The following is a 22232-nucleotide window of genomic DNA, read 5'->3' on the forward strand; positions in this document are numbered from 1 at the left end:
ACTCTGAAGTCCAGCCTCACTTGGGATCCCTGGCCTGATTCGGCCCCCTGAAGATGAGCCTCCTCCTCCTCCAGAACCTATCCACCTCACAACTACCTGGCTGACAGATTCGAGCCTTGATCAAGATGCCCTCTGGCCTCTTTTGGTCTTCTCCGGTCTCTGCTGCCAATGAGTAACATGGTCTTTAAAAACGCCGTCGTCATCGCCGATCAGAGCTCGTCTCCCCTCTGTGTCCTCCTCAGTCATCTTCCTAATACTCTCTCCTTGGCCCTAAGAAAAGGCCTCTTTCCCTCTAACAGTATCAAGTGGAGAGCCAGGGCTCTCTGTGGTCCGTTACCTCAGCCCCTTTACTTCCATGAAGCAGAGCTTCCCTTCAACCTACATAGAGTCTGTGTGTGGCCGGTTGGCAAGTAAGGTGGACAGGGCATGGAACTTTGGAATTCCCAAATTCTCTACTTAAAGGATATTTCCAGTGGAAGTGTTCTTTGTCCTTCTGAACCTGTGCCCTGTGGTTCTCAGCCCTGACTGAAAGAATTAGAATTACTTGAGTGAGGCAGAGGCTACTGGTATACATAAATTTGAGTCCATTTCCTCCTATTACCTGTGCTGGAGCCTAGACTCTGACCTTCTTATTTGTTCTGAGAGTTTAGAGTTTCCTGATGAACCACCACACTGAGCCTTACAAATCAATGCTTCTCAGTCTTCTGTATTTCTGAGTTTTGTGCTTCCTGGCTATCTTACAAAAGCCACGAGCCTAGCAGAGAGGCTGATTCAGTAGTGCTGGGTTGTGAATTGCATCAAACACTCCCCATTGTTTTTCTAACAGATACTCTGAAAGTTGTGGCTTGAAAAACACAACATCCTGGGTTGGAGATTTAGCTCAGTGGTAGAGCGCTTGCCTAGCAAGCGCAAGGCCCTGGGTTCAATCCTCAACTCAAAAAAAAAAAAAAAAAAAAAAAAAACCCACAACATCCTGAGGTACATGGCACACGGTGAATTTCGTGCTTACCTGCCAAGGATCTTGCTGACACAGCCATGGCTGACACGGAGCTGGCGAGAGATGTCACAGGGCCTTACACCCTGGTGGGCCAGGTCTACGATGCGTTGACGGACAACTTCCGGCAGAGGCCTGCCATTCACAAAGGCCCCTCCTAGCTGATTCAGCCCTCCATGGCCTAAAAAGACAGCATTGTCAGGGGCAATTGTCAGAACCAGGTGGTAAATGTTGGGTGAGAATTAGTATGAGTATTGTGTGTGACCGTGTCTGGGCCCTCCATGGTCAGTTCCTTCAGCTCTCCCTCTATGTGAACTCCATCTTGCTCAGAAACACAGCTCCTGGAAAGGCTGGCACATGTGGCATGAGCGGCTCACCCCATCTGTCATGTGAGGGTTCAAAAGGAGCACATCACTATCAGGTGACCTTTTAGACCTGCTCCGTCTCTTTCAGGAGCCCCCTCTTGCCAAGCATCGTCAATGTCCTTTCCCCCCACTTTCCCATTTGCAGATGTGAAAGGAGCAGAGGATTCAGGCTTTTCTTAAGCCGATACACTCAGCTCACTGAATGACACTGGGGGAAATATCTTCCTTCCCCCTAAATTTCCTTTTCTTTCTCTTTGTCTTGCTCCTCTTAAACTACAGAACTTTTTTTTTTCTTGGTTTTTCAAGACAAGGTTTCTCTGTGTAACAGCCCTAACTGTCCTGGAACTCACTCTACAACCAGGCTGGCCTCGAACTGACAGAGATCTGCCTGCCTCTGCCTCCTGCATGCTGGGATTAAAGGCGTGCACCACCCCGTCCAGCTACAGAATCATATTGTAGAACACAAACACAAAGAAGTGAAGGAGAGAGTCTCTGGTTGAGGTAGGTCAGAATGGACTAGGCCCTGTCTGTGGTCTGTCACTCACCTAAGCAACCCCAAGTTTTCTTCTCTTTGACAGTTCAGAGAACTAAACATAGCAAGCTGAGAACTCACTAGAACACATCCCATGAGTCTAGTACCCCTGTGTCAGGCTGGGGTAGGGGTAGTACAGTACATGGCAAGCCAAGCCTTAGCTGCTTCTCTGACTTGACCTCTACCCTCTGGGCTGATTCTATGCTTCATTCTGACCACACATATCTAGTCAGACCCTTATCTACTGAGTGCCTAGTATGTGACAGGTGCTTTAGCAGGTTCTGAAGCCCCAAGGTGAATAAAACCATCTGCATACTTGCACCCGCCTCACAGGGCTTATTGCCCCAGGAGCCTAGACCAGCTAATTAACATCCCTCATGATCTTCTCTGGAATCTCGTGCTTAGAGAGGTAATTATTGAATCAGTAGACCTGGCCCTGGCCAAAGAAGCACAGAAGGGTTCTTAGAAAAATTCAAGCTAAGGCTCAGGGCAAAGAAGTGCTAGATGAGAGAAAGGAGATCCTGTTTGAGCCATGGGAATAGTACATGCAAAGGTTTTGAGGTGAAAAGCGTAGGGTGTCTGTTAGATTTGCAATACTTTCAACTCTATGATCCATGTTGGATTAATTTCAGAACTGAGATGTCCAATTTCCCAAAAGATGATCATAAAGAACATTTCAGTGACTTAACGAGAATGACTCAGCTTATGTGAAGAGCAGCCAGGATCCAAACAAAGCCCAGGGCTCCGTCATTGCTGCTTCTGTGTGGGCCCTTGATTGATGGCTGTCCTGACCCTGTCTCTGCAACCTTATGATGACAGTGTCATTGCCTAGGCATGACTAGCATCTTTGCACACCAAGGACTGGATCTGGCGATCTAGCTTAGGGTGGGGATGCATAAGAACTCTAGAGGTTGGTGTGGAGCAGAAAGGATTGAGCCCAAATGCTCAGGATCCCAGGAAGCTTACTGCATAGCAGCCAGTATTGTACAGGGAGTCACGGAGAGTCAGCCAGTAAGAAGGGAAAGTTAATACTAGGTCAGTGTGACCAGTTAACAATATGTATGGTCAAGGGTGGGAAGTGCCTTTGCTGGGCACATTGTGCCCATAATCACCCACTAACTTAGCACATTCGGAACCGCCTCCCAATTTCTTCCCAGGGGCCCAAGCTGTCTTCAACAGAACAGATAATTTCCCTTACAACAAACAAACAAAGTCAAAAAGCCTCTGTCCTGGGCATTAAGTCAGGAGGAAAAATGCGCTGGCTTCACACCAAGCATGAGGGACATGGTGGTCCATCTTCCAGGCACAGCCTCTGCCTGTCCTGTCCTAGGCCACCTGTCCCAGTGAATACTTTTCCATGAGTTGGATAATGTCTCAGGGACCTTCAGTCCAGCCCAGGTGATGGGCAATGTGGCTCTTACCTGCTCTTGAACTTATTCCTCTGACCCCTCACTGGCCATAATGCCCCTTGTGGAAAGATTGCCCCTCACTCCCTCACTGGTGCCTTTTGACTCTTTGGGATATAGACACTGACCACCAGGGCACATCAGACAGCTAACCAAATTTGTCCCGGTTTTCCAGAATTTTTAAGGCATGAGGCACAGATCTTTATGCTAGAATCTCTTTATCTGCAAATCAGATTTCATATATATATATATATATATATATATATATATATATATATATATATACACACACACACACACACACACACACACATACATGGGCGTCATACAGGAGTGTCACAAATTGAGCATTTTACCTAAAAACAAAACAAAAATACAATCTACTCATGTGATTCTCCAATAGTCAGAGTACAAATTATGGTCCTAAATTATCGAAGGGCTGACACAGAATCCTTAGAAACCCAGATCCCCGGGACCTTACCGCTGCTTACGAAACAACAGCCAGCCACATCTCTGGCCCTGAACTGACTTCTCTAGGCATTATTTTACCGTGGAAGAGCTTGGGTCAGATTTCTGCCTCGACTCTAAGTGTTTTAGTCGTATCATTTGAGTAGATTTGGTTGTTTGGAACCGTAGGCATGACATGGAGCTTGGCAGCGTTTCTCACTGTATCTGCTCGTGATAATAACAAGTGCAATGGGAAGATGGGATGATGGTGGAGAAGCTCTTCTTTAGCTCCAAGTCTTGATATAAATATAAAGGTTTTCATTATCACATTACCATGGTTGAATGGTACCACCCTGACTGGGCCCTAACACTTGGGTAGTAGTTCTCAAACTGAAACACACACCAGAGTCACTTGTAGGGTTTGTTGAATAAAAACCTATTGAGTATAACACCTTAAGTTTTTAAATCAGTTGGTCTAGGGTAGAACCAAGAGTTTGTGTTTGTCAGAGACCCATAACTCTTCATTGTGAAGAGAATATGTTACTTTGGAGCGCTCAGCCCTAAATGGAACATATACATCACATCCTCCCCTCAAGGCTCAAAGATCTATGCAGAACAGGGGGTGGAAAGATTGTAAGAGCCAGAGGTGGTGCATGGCTTCAAGGAAACAGTGTTTTCTGGACACAACAGAGCAGGTACACTTATGAACTCACAGGAGTTCTGACAGCATGCACCAGACCTGCACACGCTCAAGCCAGACAAAATCCCAGCATGGAAGGAACAGAAGCCCCAACCCTGCTCAGGATCTGTTGGGATTCCATTGCTGATAGGAAAGGGAAGGCCAGTTCTTTAGTGGTATGACATCTGGTTCTACTCCCAGGATTAGTCAGCCTAGACAAACGGGACTCAATGGATTGGTGCACACACGCAACACACACACACACACACACACACACACACACACACACACCCCCGAGATGGGCATTGGGTAGATAGGGAGGTGAGGGGTGATCTAGGAAGAATTGGGGGAATCAGATGAATGTGATCAAGATACGTTGTAGGAAATTCTCAAAGAATTCATAAACACATTTTTAAAAGTATGTTCCTAAGAAGCTTCCAGACTATGTGAAGGCTGATACTGTGGGACCACTCACTGGTTTCTGCTGGGCATTGGGCACAGGCTGACAAAACAAACAAACAAGATCATATTCTCTCTTCCATCTTTTGCCAAGAAATGTAATCATTATGTGTATTTAATGACTTTCATTTTGATTCAACACATATTAACGAAATGTTAATGGTGACTTGAGTACAGAGCCCTGTGTGTGTAACCTTGAATGAGACATGAATGCTTAACTCTTTTCAGGAGACACAACCAGATTAACTGGGAATCTCCGAGTTAAGGTAGAATTTCCTTGGAGGAGCACACAGGCAGTCAGAGAGGAGTCAACGGAATAACTAGGGGGGAAAAAAAAAAAACGTAGGAAGCGTAGGAAGTAAGAAAAGGCCCTTGCATAAAGTCCTGGTGCTTTGATCAAGTTGAATGCCGTTTACCATCTCTATACATCATGTATGAAAGAAAGATTGGGAAGGGCCAACTGGCTGCCTATGAAGGTAGCCTCTATGGGCTGAGGTTTTGAACTGAGTTCTGTAGTGGAAGGGCCTTTGTATTTTCTGTGTCCGGTGTGGGGGAGTGGACCTCTCTAGGTGATTCACCACCAAATGCCCAGAGGTGGGTGCAGGCTTCCTTCCTGCCCTCAGTGAGGAGCTGATGCCCACTGTACTAACCTCCTTCCCATGCTGCTTTGTACTTTATGGGCAGGTGGGCCTTAAGGCCGGAAGCCAGTGGTTAAGTAGGAGCTCCCTGGTTGGTCCAGAGGTAGGGCTGGGAAAAGTGTAAACCGGGAGGAGGTTTGAAGCTTCATAAGCAAAGGCCTTTTGTATGTCTAGAGGACTGTGGGTGGGGACAGGTGGATGTGTAGGAGGAAGCCTGGCTGGATGTAAGAAAGCTCTTGAGTATGGAGGTCTTCAGATAGGGAAATGCAAGCTTCCATGATCAGAGAGGAGTTAGCTTGACTTAGAGGATTGGCAGGGCTGGAAAGCTTTAGTTGAAGCTTGCTGTCTAAAAGCATGGTTTGGGGGAAAATGACCATTTCAGGAAGTTCAAGGACACTGGCAATTTCTTCTCTACTAGAAGGCTTTAAGAAGTAAGGATGGAAGAGTGAACCAGAGACGTCACTGAAAACTCCCGTTGCGTGGACTGATGTCAAACACTCGAGAGGGAGCACACCTTGCCTGGCCCTCCACAGTCCTTTGCATCATTACCCATCACATCACTGACTTCTGGCCAACAACTTTTTCTATCAGATTTCTTTATGAATTCCTCAAGGGTAGAATCCAAGTCTTTGTTTACATAGCACCTGACTCAGAGTCCCTATAGTGGGACCCTCAAATCGCATTCCACAGTACTTTTTTCTTTTTCCTTTTTTTTCTTTTTCTTTTCTTTTTTTTTTTTTTTTTCCATCTTGATTCCTTGAAGCTCAGCCCCAAAATAACAATGTGCTCAATGTACTGCATTGTAAAAACTGATTTTACTATCTGGGGATTTTTTTACTTTAGCTCCAAAGAGAGTCAAGGGTCATGTTTGACCCTTGGCAAGGCTATTGTAAGAGATGCAGTGGCTGCCTTGGGGTTCCCTTCAAACCATGCTACTTCCCTCCCATGGAGAATAAGCCTTGCTGATGCTAATGAGTCTCTGATGGTCTCAGTCTGGTGTTGCCCTTCCCCAGGACACTGGCTTGCAGGTCTGCAATGGCCACAACCTCCCAGCTTCTTCTCCCTCTTGGCTTTACACCTTTATGGAATAAAAAATCCAAGGACTTTGTCTCAAACTGTACCTAAGGAAAGTGTTCTAGAACCACGGATACCACTGTCCCAAGTTGATCCACCAGATCACTTCAACCCAGGAGGTTGTGTACACGTTAGATCCTTGGTTTAGAGAAGATGAGCTGTCCTGTCCTGCTGGAAAGCAGTATTGTGCATCCACTCTGCCCCCATCTCTCTGCCTGACCTTTGGTGTCTCTGTGCCTGGCACTTGTCCTTCTATGGGAAGCTAGAGAGGAGATAGAGTGGCTAAGTAAGGCTACTGTTTACCTTCCTCACTCATTTCCCATAGACCTCTTATGTTCCAAACGCTCTTCAGACTGGCTCTCTAATTTATTGTGCTACTTAAAAAAAAATTTACCACTTACTGTCTACTAGGTTCACACTCTGAATCTACAAATAAAATGAAATTAATCTATGTACTCTCTCTAGCCCCTACCTGAAAATTCTTTCCTTGGCTGTGAAACTCTTTCTTCCAATTCTTTTCAACCCAAATGCCTTAAAAAGTAATCCCACTTCCCTTTCCTGTTCCTCCCATTTTCTCCCTTCCCTTTCAGGGGTCAGCTCTCTCTTAAGCCTCATGCTTGGCATGTGCTCAAACACTTAGAGATGTGTGGGTAGAGGCTTCCATGACTATCTCCTGGCTCCTTACGTGACCAGCCTAGGCTTTTCAGTTCTCTCTAATGGGGTATATCCCCATTTTCTGTTTCCACATGTCTCTCAAATCCCAGCGCTGGTCTCACTCTGCACACCTTCACTGGGCACTCCATTCTTATGGTTTTACACACTGCCTATCTTTTCATAGCATTGTAAGTACAGAAGAGTGCCCCCCCTTTACATTCGACTTCCTATAAGAAATCTCTCAAGTAGTAAATAATCACCACACACACACACACACACACACACACACACACACACACCCAGCCATCTCGGCTGATGACAACAGCCCCGTGAATACAGAGAGACTACCTCTCCAGGTTCATCACATGATGTTTGCCACCGTACTCTCCATCACTGGTCCCCAGCTGATGTCAACACGCATGATGCCTTTGGGCCTTTGCACATGCTGTTTTCTCAGAAGAACTTCTGTCTTCCCCTTTGATCTAATTGACTCCTGTTTACCCTGTAGTTGAGTGTGGACTCACCAGCCTTTAGGAGCTTTGCTTTTGTTTACAGACTAGGTTGAGCCTCTGTGTAGATGTTTTCCCAGCATTCCTTACATTTATTACATAGTGTTCATCAAAAGCACAGCATCAAGTATAATTTTTTTTTTTTTTTTTTTGGAGAAACTCGTTTGAAAATAAGTAGGGGAATTTTTACAGTCAGGGGAAATTTGAATGAGGAGAAGCTTGTGTAGGATGATCCAAATATCTTTGCATAATTATATAAATGAAAAATGTCCATCTGTTACCAGACTAAAAGCCACATGAGGTCAAAAGTATTTGTTTTGTTTATTGTTGTTATGTAACATGCTAAATAAACATATCCCATATGAATTAGCCAACTGCTTCTAGCATCTTTCATTCTCTCATATGGAATACTCACCAGACCATCTCATTTCTATCTCTAAATATTTACACCAATATTGTCTAGGTTTCTTCAGCATTCAAAGTCCCACATATTCAACATTGTCTTCTGCACTATGACATACCAAACACTTTGGCAGAAGTGGGTACATAAAATTGATCTCTACCCTCATGGAGCTTTTAGTCCAGTGATAGAGAGTCTATGAAGAGTGATACATTTGACAAATACACAAATAAATGTTTAATAAATACTTAAGATGAATGCGAGGACACGATGGATGTAGAATTAAAGAATAATGCAGGGGGAACAAGAGATGGAATCATTTCAAGGAGACCAAGGAAAAACCCCCATGGTGACATAAACCAGACGGTGGGAGAGGTTAGCTGGACTCATTGATCTCCCTCCAACCTTCCCCATGTGGCTCTTTGTTACGTAGTTGGAAATCAGCACATCCAAACCCATGTCTGGGTGTACCCCTCCCATTTTTAAGAATGTTTAAAGAAAACGCACAGCATCCTTTCCCTCGTGGTCAGTCCAAGCTTCTAAATTCGGCAGACAAGACCCACCATGGGCTTTCTTTCCTCTCTTGACTCATCCCCCACCTATCTAAGCCTTAAAATTCATGCCCTAGTGCACATAATTGCTTACCATTTCTGTCACAGCACCCGAGTCCTGCCCAGAATCCTCACTCATGCCATCCCCCGTGCCTGGAGTGCATTACCTTATTTTCTCCTGATTGATTTCATTATATCTTAAGAGTTCGCCTCCTTCAGGAAGTCCTCCATGTCTTCTCTTGCCTGCTCCCTCTGGTCCTTTCTGTTAAAGGAGCCAAGTTTAGAGAAGACTACATATTCTTTGCCTTCAACAGAACTCTGTTTTCCACAGACCGTTAGATGTAAGTATTTGAAGAAGGAGCTCCCCTTTTCACAGCCTGGGGAAAGCAAGGTTTTCGATGCTTCTGGAGAACCCAGGGAATGACTGCAGTGGCCTTTCTACTGGCTCTGACATCGAGCCTCTGATGCCTACTTTTCTGAGGAGCCAGATTTATGGGTGAATGTGGCTGCAGGTTCTGAAGGAGCTCGCGGAGAAATAAGTGCTATTGTTACAGCTTTGCACCAATGTGGAAGCTATCCCCAGTGTGGGTCTTAAAATGCCTCCTTAAGAAGCTTTTTGTTTTTAACTCTGGTTACAAAGGCTCGGTGGAGAATGATGGGACGACTATCATTCTCCTGGTCTTGTGAGGCTTACGGTTCTGTTGGGGAGAAGCGAGACCCACGCGTCACAGCTCAAGCCAAGGAGACAGTAGATTAGTAGCAGAAGTTACCTTTCTGTGAACTCAGATACCTGCTATGGAGAAAGTTTTGACTCGTGACTGTGTGGGAAGTGCTACTTTGTGTCTGTGTTGTCCTCCAGTCAGTAAAAAAGAAAAGAAACATTCCTGCTTCACATTGCCTAGGAGCTGAACACTACCTTCAAGGACAATGACAAGGACAATCCAATCCCAGAACCTGGTTTCCTCCAATTTCTTCTGGTAGCATCATTCAGAGTGTGGTCAGAAGACAGAAACCTGTTCCTAGGAATTTCAGCAGAAAGGTTTTAACAAAATTCCCTGGGTGTCAAGGGATATAAAAGCACAAAGGAAGAAATGAAGTATCTCTGAGACCCAGGTTGATCATCCCTAATCCAAATTCCCTAAATACGAAATGTTTTCAAAAATCATAAACTTCTTTAGTATCAACAAGCTAAATGTTCCCGACCTGACTTCTCTGAAGGGTGTGAATGAAAACACAGGGGCATGGAAATCTCACACAAAATGGCTTTCGGGTTATAGGCCTAAGGAATACATGAATGAATGCCATGATGACATAATGAAACTCAGGTTTCATCCTCAAGACTGTGAGGGTGTGTGTGTGTGTGTGTGTGTGTGTGTGTGTGTGTGTGTGTGTGTGTGTAAATATCCCCAAATCTAGAAAGGTCTGAAATTTGAAACACTTCTGGTCCAAGTGTCTTGAGTAACAGATGCACAATCATAGGAAGCAGCCACTGTCCCTGGGCTGGAGGAGGCAAAGGAAAACGCTGATCTAGATGTTTGAAAGATGTTCCGCGAGATCTAGGGCTTGGAGCAGCAATGTGATTGACAGTTTTGCTCAGATGTTGCTGGAATCTAGATCAACTACTGCTGCCAACAACCACTTGGAACAAGAAGGAAGTCCTCCAGTCCTCTGCTACCTACCGGTTGGCCCATTTAGCTGTCCATCATAGACACGCCAACTGAGGAGCAGCTTCCCAGCATGTGTTGTGGCAATGATTCCTGGATGGGGTTCATACATCCACTGATTTTCACTCTCTGAAGCTGTATAGGACACAGACCAGAAAACCTGTACTTCACCTCTAAGTTATGACCTTGGCATGAACTTCATTTCCTTCTGCTTAAGTGTATTGTTTGGACCTAGACTCAGCAAACCATCCATAAAGGTTTGCCATTCCTGTGTCTGTTTTGCTATCCATGTTTTTGGGGGTATGGTTTCATGGATGGTTCTTTCTCTAATGGTTTCAATTTACTTTTTCACATCTCAGCAAGTAGCAAATTCCCCGGCCACAGTTGCCCCTCTTGGCTGGGTTGTTTCTGTTCTCATCGTTTCAGAATCCTTTGTAATGAGAAAAGCTTGGTTCTGGATGCCTTGGGGGTCAAGAATGATGCCACCGCTCCTTTTCCTCCCGAAGTGCATGACTAGGTGGTTACTCATTGACTCCTGGGCATTCTTGTGGATGCCTTCCTCTGATCTGCCCCGCTCTGCTCCCCCACAAGCTTTAAGGCAGTTGAGAGAAGCAACAGCGACCCTGGGTCTCTTGTGTCTGAAGCTCAGCCAAATCAAAGAGTGTCTCCCAGCAGGATTCCCCTAGAAGATGGGAAAGATGCCCTTGCTTGGACCAGCCCAAAGGGTGGGGTCGCTGAGAAGGCTTAGTACTATTATTTTATCTCCAGTACTCAGGTATGGAGAGCAGGTTGTATGGGTACAGAAGGAGGGACACTAAGGGTGGGTAAAGAGCTTTCCTTTGGATTAGGCTATCGTTGAAAAAGAACCAAACTTGACTTGTATTTTACCAGTATCGTTCCTAAAAAAAAAAAAAAAAGGAGAAAGGAGAAGGAAGAAGGGGGCGGGTTGTGTTCTGTATTCAGCCCCTTTCCTGGGTTAGTTAATGCCTAGGAGTAACCGCTGCAGGCAGCATTGAGAAACACACTCCTTCCTGAGCCAAGCAGAACAGTGTAAGCGCATCTTTCCATTGAGTTCACACAATAGCCCTTGAGGTAGAAAGCACATTGCCTCCATTTTACATACGACAGGGTAAGCAGCAGAGATGGTACATAATTTGCCCAAGTCTGCACATTACTACAGGGCCAGCGCTGACCCTCGAGCTGGAGGCTTCCCATGTGATGCCTAAGCAAATACTCTGCACTTCGCAGCTCCAGCTACCCTTGGCAGCAAGGTGGTCGTTCTGTGTGTAGTCAGACCCTCCCTAAGAGTGAACAGACCTCCAACACCACCTACCAAGTGTGCGTGCTTTCCAAACCCACTTTAAAATTCTTTCCAGGTTTTCATATGGCAGAGGTTTGGTGTTCATATCATCACTATTGGATTTTTCCCAGTAAGAGAAAAAAAAAAAAAAAAAAAAAACCCAGCTCTTTGCCGTTCCCTACTCTTCCACATTGGATTATTTTCCTCTGCTCTGTTCGAGTCTGTTTCCACCTCTTCTCTTCTGCCTTTCCAGCCTTCCCCCCGTCCTCAGTCTCTTTCAGTCGCTTTACTTCATTTGTGCCGGTGTTAACCGCCCCTCTGACCTACTGTCACCAGCCCCTTCCCGGCAGAGACAGCAGGCCACTCCTACACCTTCCCTGTGCTCCTTCACCTCTGTCTCCCCTCTCTCCCTCCCCTGACTCCTTCGGCCATCCCCTTTCCCTGCATAATCTCCACTGCCTGCTTGACTGCCCAGGTTCCTTATCCCATCTTCCCCTCAAAGGCATTCACAGTCTGCTGTTATTCTTGTATTAGCATTGAACCCATTAAAGCTAATTTGTTTGCCCTAATCTCCATTTATTTTTCCCTAGTTGATATTAGATTTCCCTTTCTATTGCTCCAGCATGATTTTCTCTTTGTCTTCCTAATGGTCTACCACCCCCCTCTTTCTCTATTAATCTGGTTGGCTTCACTGTGGTTTCAAGGCCTTTTTCTCTCTGCCTCCCTTAGCCCTTAGATTAACCCTGTCACCTCCCTCCCCAAAAGGGCCCCCAGTGTTTGTATTTTCAAGGATGAAGCTGCTATAAATGCCAATAATCCCCTAAGCTTCCTGGGGAAAGGACCGCTGATGTTGAGATCGGGTCTTTTCCTGAGGACAATGTGTGGTTTCCAGAGGACAGGGGCCAGTGCTGGGTCATGGGCATGTTGAGCCTGAAAGTTGCCATGCTCTAGATTTTCCTTGGTAGGATGAACTTTGGGGCTCTCCCGAAGATTTCTGAAGGCTGCTTCCAGCTTGCTCATGTCCTATATATTTTATTAGTAGACTAAGCCGAAGATGGGCATCTTTGTCCCTATGGCTGAGATTTGGTAGTTTCTTGAACAACAGGCACAGTACTTCACCTTTGTAAAGACATGAAGGCCCTTGACTGTGACTCTGGGTGTGACCGATCTGTACCCTGCCCTCTGGCTTCCATATACCCAAGGAGAGAGGCCTACCAGGAGCAGGGGTCACTAATGCTCTCTCCTTGGTGGCCTTGCCTGCGAATCTCACTCTTCAGGCTTTCTGTCTGGATCCTGAGAGCCTCAGGGGCAGCTGCAGCACCTCCTCTGATTGTATAGGCTCCTTTCTGGGGAGCAGAATCCTCCTTCCCCCACTGACTACTCACTAGCCTCCCCTGGGAAGCCAGGTACTTTCCACCTTGTACAATTCAAAGAGGAGATTTTGGCATTCTGTCCCTGATCCTGGGTCTTTCAAAAGATCTTCTGGTGATTGCTCAGAGTTCATATCCACTCTTTAGAATATAAATAACTATGAACCAAAAATGATTAGTTAGTTGATTAAACATGAACTTACAACCAGGAGCCTCCCAGAGTCCTGGAAGGTGTGTTAGAGGTCTTTCTTCTGGCTCCTCCCCCAGAGCTTCCTGAGGCCTGTGGATTCCTGGTACCAAAGGCCTGGGTAGTGCTAGACATCTCTGAGCTACACAGAGGAGCCAGAGCTCTACAATTCAGAGCTGAGTATACACTTTGAGTTTCAGCTTCCCCCCAGGTCACCCCAGACTCCCCCCGTGTTCAGGGGCTAGTGGCTATCATGTTGTTGTTGCTGTTTTAAGAAAGTGGGTGATATTAAAACAATTTTCAATTAGATTTTAATTCAACGAGTGTTCACTCTCTGATAGTATTCTAGGAGACCTGTAACATATGTTGAGATGGCTTCTGAATAGATGGCAGGCTTGCCCTTGGGAAACATACACATTAATAACCTTTACTATGTTACCAAACCTTGAGGCTTTTTGACCCATTAACTATGGACCACATGTATTATCACCTTCCTTCCACCAAGCAGTCCTGCAGAATACTCACAGGTGATGTGTGTACACTAGAGAGGAGGTCAGTGTGTGCAATCAGTGTGTGCATCTATGTCTGGGGCTGGTGGGCGGTGAACAATTCAAGCTATGTTATCATGTACTGCTAGGACACGAGGTTCTGTAGTTCTGCTACAAGGTTATATGCTTGAGTTTAATGAACATATTTAAAACTCACTTTGAGATGGGTAAGGAGGAAAATAGAGAGGTGGCTAAAAGAACCCCTAGTGGGGACAGAAAAAAATACATGAGAATGGAGAGAAAGAGGAAACAGGATGGGGGGCGGGCAGTAGAGAAGGAGAGGGAGGACAAGAAAGAAACACAGCTGTAGTTAGAATAACTACAGTGACTAAGAGGCCAGATAAATGAGGAGTCTTAAATACAACGCCATCACAAAGGAGAAAAAGATACACTTTCCCCTTGTGAACTAAACCTTTTCTCATTTTCTCTCCAGCTCTGGGTTTCTTCGCCTTTGAGATCTTAACTAAGACGTGATTAACAAGCTTAGAGAGGAGGAAAGAGTAGGCTTTGGCTAGAATTAGAATCAGACACAATTAGAAAGACTGTGTATATGTGGGGAGGGGTGGCGTGGAGAGGGGCGAGAGAGGAAGAAAGATTGGAGTTGGATCCCTCAAGGCAAGACAGTAGGAGGTCTGGCCACCCTGAGTTACACAGGTGGGAACACGTGAAGATCTGTCTTTCTGAGTACAACACACAAAATTCCCCATCTGTGGTTTCCATAACTGTCTTAGTTAGGGTTTTCTGTTGCCATAAAGAGACACCATAAAGAGACAGCAACTCTTATAAATGAAAACATTTAACTGAGGTGGCAGCTTACAGTTTCATAGGTTCAGTCCATTATCATCATGGAGGGGAGCATGGCAGTGTGCAGGCAGATGTGGTGCTGGAGCTGAGAGTGCTATATCTTGACTCAGAGGCAACAGGAAGTTGACTGACTGTCACACTGAGGGAAGCTTGAGCAAAAGAGACCTCAAAGCCCACCCCCACAGAGATACACTTCCTTCAATAAGGCCACACCTCCTAGTAGTGCCACTCCCTTTGGGGGCCATTTTTCTTTCAAACCACCACAATAACTATGATAGCCACTAACCCAGAACCTGGCACCATAGCAAAGGAATTGTTTGCTCTAAGGCTACACACAGAGTGTCAGGAATAAAAAGGCGTGGAGTTGACTGCAGGACTTGTGGCTACATGAATCTGAGCCTAGATTTCTGCAGAGCATATGGTCCCAGAGGCCTAATACTCCAGGGCTGTCCTTGGGTTCAGGGGCTAAGGTGGAAATCTCCCAAGAGGAAGAAAGTAATAAGGTTGAGCCCCCTAGATAGCACACCAGCAGGGTGGCCCTGAGGCTGATGTAATAAGATGAGAACAGTTTACAGAGGATCACAAGGGCTCCTATGATGGAGCAGGCTGCTGTGACCAACAGTCTGAGAAAGGTGACATGTACCCATGCATACGCAGGCTACTCTGAGAGTGTGCCTGACAGACAGCAAAGAAGAGATGACCTGGTGTCCAGACTTACTTCCTTGCAGAGCCAGGACAGAATTTGCTTTCTGACTTGTTCATTTTCTGTCCACAGAGGCCCTTTTGGGATGTTGGTGCTGTCGTAGCAGAAGAGAAGGCATAGGTTGGGTTGAGTATATTCCGAACCAAGGAGTACCCGGAAAGATTGTGTGTTCTCTTATCAGCTTGTATGCTTGTCATTTTTATCTTTCTAAGTTTAAATCCATACTTGAGGCTCTCATATGGGGTTCTGTGCTGGGCAAAAGGGGTAAAGTCCCCTCCACTATAGAGCAACAGAAAAGATTTTGGATGACAAGTGTTGACATCCCCTACTCTGTCAGTCTCAAACCTGGATTTCTGCACTTGGTGTCACGAGGACTCAAATTAGCTTCAGGTAGTCAAGGTTAGGGGAAGGGTGCTGAGCAAGACCCTGACACATAGTACTTACATCAGTATGAGCGGAACTGTGTCCTACTCATTAAATTCCTATGTTGAGGTCCTAACCCTCAATGTTTCAGAATATAAATTTATTTGGAAACAGAATCTTTGCAGATAATGAGGTTAAAATGAGGCCATTAGGATGGGCACTAATCTGTTATGAACATGCCATAGACAATAGTAGAAATTAGGACACAGGAATAGGCAGATGGGGGAGGGGGACCATGTGAAAGCTGAAGTTATGCTGCCATGAGCCAAGGGACACCAGAGACTGTCAGCACACTGGAAGCTAGAAAGTAAGAAGGAAGTAATTTTGGTGACATCCTGACCTGAAGCTTCTAGCCTCCAGAATTGTGCGATGAGAAATTTATGATGTTTATGCCATCTTGCTTGTGTATTTTGTCACCACAGCCCTAACAAACCAATACATAAACTAGTAGGCTTTTGTTTTGTTTTGTTATGTTTTGTTTTCATTTTTGTTTTGTCTGTGTATGTGTAGATGTATGTGCGTCTTGCTATGTGACCCAGACTGGCCTTGAATTGTCAATCCTCTTATCTCAGCATCCTGAGTGCTGGGATTATAGATGTATTTTGCCTAAATGTATGTCTGTGCATCTTGTGGTGTGTTTGGTGACTGCAGAGGCCAGAAGAGGGTGTCATATCCCTTGGAACTGGAGTTACAGAAGGTTGTGAGCCACCATGCAGGTGCTGGGAATTGAACCTGTATCCTCTGGGAGCTAGTTCCTTTCACTGCTGAGTCATCTGTCCGGCCTCCTCAATGGGGTTTTAACTCTGAAATGAACACGGCAGATGGAAAGGCCCCTGTGAGATACTTGTCTGAGGCACTTGGCTGTTGTCTAGCGTCCCTCTAAAGGGTCCTCTAGTACAAGTTCAAGCAAGACTCTGGGGAAAACCCCTTTAAACATCACACCCACATCTCCTGGCATCACTGTCTCCACCCCAAGCCACCACTCTGGTCTTTTTTATTCTTGATTCTTCCAGCTTGTGGTGGGATTTTTTTTTTCCCCCACAGAAGAGCATCAGTGAATTGACACAGCCAAGTCCCAACATACATCTCTTCCCTTGCTCTGTGTTAGACAAGGTCTGCTAGGGTACATGTAGAAGACGCCAAACTCACAGAGTAGCCTCACATTGTACCAGCTGTTATATAACCAACCCATCCTGAAACACTAACCCACTCCCCTGAGACGAGCATGGAAGTGTACCCATGAGCTAAACACTGTTCTTAGGGAACACCCTTCGTCTCCAAGGGTCCCATCAAAGCTCAATACCATTACAATTGGAATTGAATTAGTTATTTTTCCATTTTGTGAAAAAAAAAAAAAAACAAGAGGGGTTTATTTTTGGCTCACAGTTAGAAGATACAGTCCATCATGGTGGAGACGGCAGGAATATGAGGTGTCTGGTCATACTGAGTCCACAGTCAGAAAACAGGTGAGTACTTGTGCTCAACTTGCTTTCTTCTTTTTGTTTGGTCCTGAACCCCAACCTAGGGGATGGTGCCACCCACAGTTAAGGTGGCTCTGCCTTCTTCAGTTAAATCTTTCTGGAAATACCCACATAGTCTCAGAGGGGTAGTTTTCATGGTGATTCTAAAGTCAGTTGAGTTAACAATGAAAACGAACCATTACAGAGCCTAAGTCTCTAATACATGAATCTTTGTGGTCAAATCAACATGCACACTGTAGCAGTGATCTATTGAAATAATCCCTGTTAGTGTGAAGAATATAGCTGGGTGTGTGCGGGGGTGGAAGAAAAGAGGTTGAGAAAAGGGAGGAAGGAAAAAAGAGGAAAAGAATGGGAGAAGAGAAAAGAAAAAGTGAGTAGGAGGAGTGAGAGGAGGGGAGGGGGAGGAGGAAGAGGAGGGGAGGGGGAGGAGGGAGAGGAGGGGAGGGGGAGGAGGGAGAGGAGGGGAGGGGGAGGAGTGAGAGGAGGGGAGGGGGAGGAGGAAGAGGAGGCAGCTTCTTTGAACTGGCCAATTCTTGCTAAGCACTTGACTACACATCTACATGCCAGGCATTGACTATAGTTTGAGTCTTAGCCTACAAGAGTCAAGAAATCCTCTGTCTTTACAGGAGTGCTTGACTTTAATCTAACCAGCCACCTGCCAAGCAGCCCATGTCCACCAGGCAGGCCCTTGGGTTAGAACTGCCAATGTTTGCCCATGTTTGCAACTTCTAGTGGTCTTTGTAGTCCAGCCTGGCTACCTTGCATTTGACCTCACCGGGGCTGGAGAGGCATGCCAGTGGGGCAGCTCCATCCTTGGTAGCTGCAGCAGGTTCTCCAGGGCTGCATTTCCTGAGTCTCCTGGTTGTCGTTTATTATAAAGAAATTGAAGAATTGAAAAGTAATTACACCATATTGCATGGAGAGAATCAGGTGTGCTTCATGTTGGAAAACCTTCAGTCAGTTAGGAAAACAATACAACATGTTATTGAAGAATTAAGTGGAGGTTACCCACACAGACACTCACGGGGTCCTCACTCCACATTGGATCCTGTACAACATGCTGGGCAATTGAAAGGTTTGAAAGGGTTTTTACTTTCTTCTACTTTTCAGAGACAGGACACCACAATCAAAAAGCTAAAGAATGTTTGCTGGTAATGGGAGCTGAGTGCTGGAGAAGGAATAGGGCTGATGGTGTGGGAAGTCACACAGGACAGTCACTAAAGTTTTGTCAAAGTTGTGGGAAGAGGGAGGGTGACCAGGGGCTGGCACTGAAGGGGCAAAGATGCAAAAGTGGGAATGTACGTGTGTGGTGTGTGTGTGTGTGTGTGTGTGGTGTGTGTGTGTGTGTGTGTGTGTGTAAACAATGACAAGTTTGCTGAGACATGGGTTTCCATAGAGAAATACTGGGAAATAAGGTGGGCAAGGAGGCAGGGAATCATCTCAGATCCTATACTAGCAGTTGACCAAAAGAAACCTGTTAATAATTGGATTAAAAGGAAGTACAAGCAAGGATCCAAGATAATTTTGGAAAATCACCAGGCTAAGGTTTTCTGGAATGGCGCCAGGAGAGGAGAGAAATCAAAACATTTTGATAATGTGAATAATCTAGCTATCAAAACGTACTGCCACAGCTGTTCCCTTAATAAAAACATCACAAAGTCTAACAGACTCTGGCAAGAGAGAGAAAAAAAGTCCATGAGAAGTGCCAAACACAGAAATGTGGAGTCAGCCAGGCAAGGATGGAAGTTTTATGAAGAGGTGGGCCAAATGCTCTGTAAGCAGACTTTCTGAAGGCAGAATAGAACGAATATCCCGGCCTGGCTTTGTTAAATCCTCCAGGGCTGCTCTGCACCCCATCCATCTTCCCATCGTTAGCTCCTTCACAAGGACACACAACGTAGAATTCCCCACCTCTGCTTGGCCTACCTTGTGCAACTTCATCTCTGGCCCTCCCTCAGCTACACCCACAAGTCACAGTTTAGCCTGTCTCCTTCTCCCTCTTGCTCAGCATTTTGTGTCTGTGTGGACTGAAGCTTTTCCTTTCTTTGGCTGTAGATGAAAGTCCACTTTGCTTTTCTGTCTCTGGAATATCAGTGTGATGGCGAAGGTATCCAGGCTTGAGAAGTCTGCCTGTGGCAGCCCTCAGACTCTCGGTCCTCGGGGCTTCATCTTCGAGGACCAAGAGGCTGGATTCTGGAAAGGATGAGTCCTGCTGCCATTGCTGCTGTCCCCTTTGGTCACTTTGTCCTGGCCCAGCAAGAGCCACTTTGTCCCTGCCTACTATACTGAAGGATTTAGTAGGGATTTACTTATTTAACTTAATGGTTTAATGCTAATCCTGCTTAAAATAATTTAGAATTAAACCCTGGGGCTTGTGTGGCCTGGGAATATATAATCAGGTAAGAGCACACGGAGAAGATTTGGGCAATGGAATCAAATACCAATGGGCCATGCCGATGGGTTTGCAGAGTGTGCTCAGGGAAGCCGAGGGAATAAGGCAGTGTGTGCAATGCAGAGGGAATAAGGTATCAGAGTCAGAGAGCGAAGAGGTATGTAGATGCTTCCTGAGACACAGGGTGCAGACTGAGCGCCTACCAGGCAGAGAAATGGACCTGTAAGAGGCTCCCGTGGGAGAATGGAGGGCTGGGACTAGGAGCCTTCCCAGAGAGTGGACCAAGATACGTGTGCACTCCAGAGGGAGACAAAAGAAATCATGATATCTATGGGTTTCTGGGACGGCTCTTTGAAGATGACAAGACCTTCAGAGGAAATTTCAAGGAGAAGCATGTGGCCTCAGGTGTTGTGACAATTAGTTTCAGTTGTCAACTTGACACAATCTAAAGAGAGAGTCCACAAGGGATTGTCTAGGTTAGTTTGGCCTGTGGATTTGTCTTTGTGAAAGGGTGTTCAGGTGTCTTGATTACATTAATTGAGGTGAGAACACCCACCCAACATGATTGGCATCATTCCCTGGATTCTGGATTGTGTGAGTGGAGACTGTAGGGTGAATGTGCACGTGTGCATTAATTCATTGCTCTTTGCTCCAGACTGTGGGTATAGCATAACTGACAGCTTCAGGGACCTGCTGCCTTAATTTCCCTGCAATGGAATTCTGAGCCAAACAAACCCCTTCTCCTTTAAGTTGCTTTTGCCAGGATATTTTATCACAGCAACAGGAAACGAAAGTAGGTGTTTACCAGGGGAGCTGAGAGAATGAGACCATGGCAGCTTGCACAGATGTAACGGGTGAGTGGGTGCATGCCTGGGAAGTTGAGTAATGGGAGGCCCTGCTCCAGTAGCCACCTTACTCTGTTTCAAAGCACCTGGGTTCCTTAAGTGACCAACATGTGTGAACTATATCATGTACCTAGAAAGGAGAGGCATTGTTAGGAAAAATCAGAGCGAGTCCCAAAGATGCTCTCTGACAGAGAGAGGCATGTGGATCTCATTATTTCATGTAACTGGAGAGGCATAATCTCTGTGTGGATATCAGACAAGTTCCCCTTCACACCAATGCCAGCTATTCTGACATGGATTAAGTCAGGGCTGTCAGATTGTTCTACAACAAACATCTTGAAGCCACAAGCTTGACGGCACTGCTGAATCAGATCCTGGATCCTGGGTCCCCACCAACAGACATAGAAGTTCACAAGCAGAAAAACTTATGCCTTCAACTCGAAAGTATTCTGTCTACAAATGCACTGTTCCCTGCTAGCACTTTAGGCTCTCTTGTATGGATGCTACAAGAAAATGCTGTTTGAGAACTGCAGACTTATGAAAGTGATAACTATCTGTTCTCTGAGTAAACCATCTTGCTTGCAGTAATCATAAACACTGTGGGTGTTTTCAACCATGGTGGCCTCATATGTTCCTGAGACTTGCTAACTTTCCCCGTTCCCTTTCGGGTTTTCTCCAACAGCCACCTGTGTAAGCTTGGGTATAGCTGTGTGTGCAGGAGGCTTGGGACAAATGCCAAAGGGCCCCGAGAGTAAGAGCTGCTCCAGAATTCCAAACCAGAGTGTCATGTTAGAGACGATGGTCTCTTCTGAGCAGGGGATCCTGCCTGGACAACATGCACTCAATGCTCCATTCTCAGGGTACAAAAAAGCTGGACTAGCAAAGAGTAAGTCCTTCAGTGATTGCCACTAGTGACTATCCAGATCAGGAAAGATCCACCAAGGATTCCAGGGAGCTAGTGTTGTTAGAGGTGGCTAGTAGCAAGTGACCACCTGTCGCTGAGCCCCAGCTGACAAAAAATAATGCTGAACCTGAGAGTGTCTACTGAACCTCCATGATTACCCATGTTCTTTAACTATGTAAGGAATTGCGGTCAGGCAATTAGGACATGTCTAGATAAACCATATTCCTCTATTCGCATCTGAAACCATAAGCTACAAACCCAAGGTGGTATGGGCTATTTCTCCATGCCTAAATGAACCCACAGTATGGAGCAGAGTCCCTGGGTAGCTTGGATTCTGCTTTCCCACTCCATCTACTATCATCTTCTTGCAACTGTGGATTCAACCGAGACATATCAGTCACACCTGTATTTTCATAGCTGAGTCTCTAGGGGTCTCTGAGAACAGAGGGACTTCTCTTTCCCATTTATCAGCTACAGTCCTAGGGCAGTTTCTAAACATTGTCAAGTCTTATTCCCAGTGTGTCTATGTGTGTAAGAAGGTACAGGTCTTTGTGTAAACTCATATCTACCAGCATATGTGGTATGTACATGAGTGTGTGTAACCAAGAAGGAGGACTAAACTGAAAATGGTCAGGTGTCCAGACTATAACATTTAAGTAGCCACTCACTCATTCTCAGAACTGGTCCTGCCCTTGTATGAGCCCAAGAAAGTGGTTCGTGTGCCTTTATACCTCTCTCTAGTTCCAGATCTGGTTGTATGTGTGTGTCTATGTATTAGGTGTATCAGGTGTGTGTGTGTGTGTGTGTGTGTGTGTGTGTGTGTGTGTGTGTGTGTTAATATGTGGGCATCTAAGTGTCTGTGTGTCTCAGCAGCTCTCACTGGACTTCAGCCTATGAGGGAGG

At 45.7% G+C, this 22232-nt stretch overlaps 1 protein-coding gene across 1 annotated transcript in view; it reads right to left on the reverse strand.

The window, feature by feature from the left end:
* Pax8 (paired box 8) overlaps window positions 1-22232 on the reverse strand; it is a 54262-nt gene that overhangs the window by 24503 nt on the left and 7527 nt on the right. Inside the window, exon 2 of the mRNA XM_059258800.1 lies at window positions 1010-1175. Coding sequence (XP_059114783.1) covers window positions 1010-1175 — 166 coding nt within the window. The remainder of the gene's footprint in view (window positions 1-1009; window positions 1176-22232) is intronic.

This window comes from Peromyscus eremicus, chromosome 4 (assembly GCF_949786415.1).
Source record: "Peromyscus eremicus chromosome 4, PerEre_H2_v1, whole genome shotgun sequence".
In the NCBI taxonomy this organism is placed as follows: domain Eukaryota; kingdom Metazoa; phylum Chordata; class Mammalia; order Rodentia; family Cricetidae; genus Peromyscus; species Peromyscus eremicus.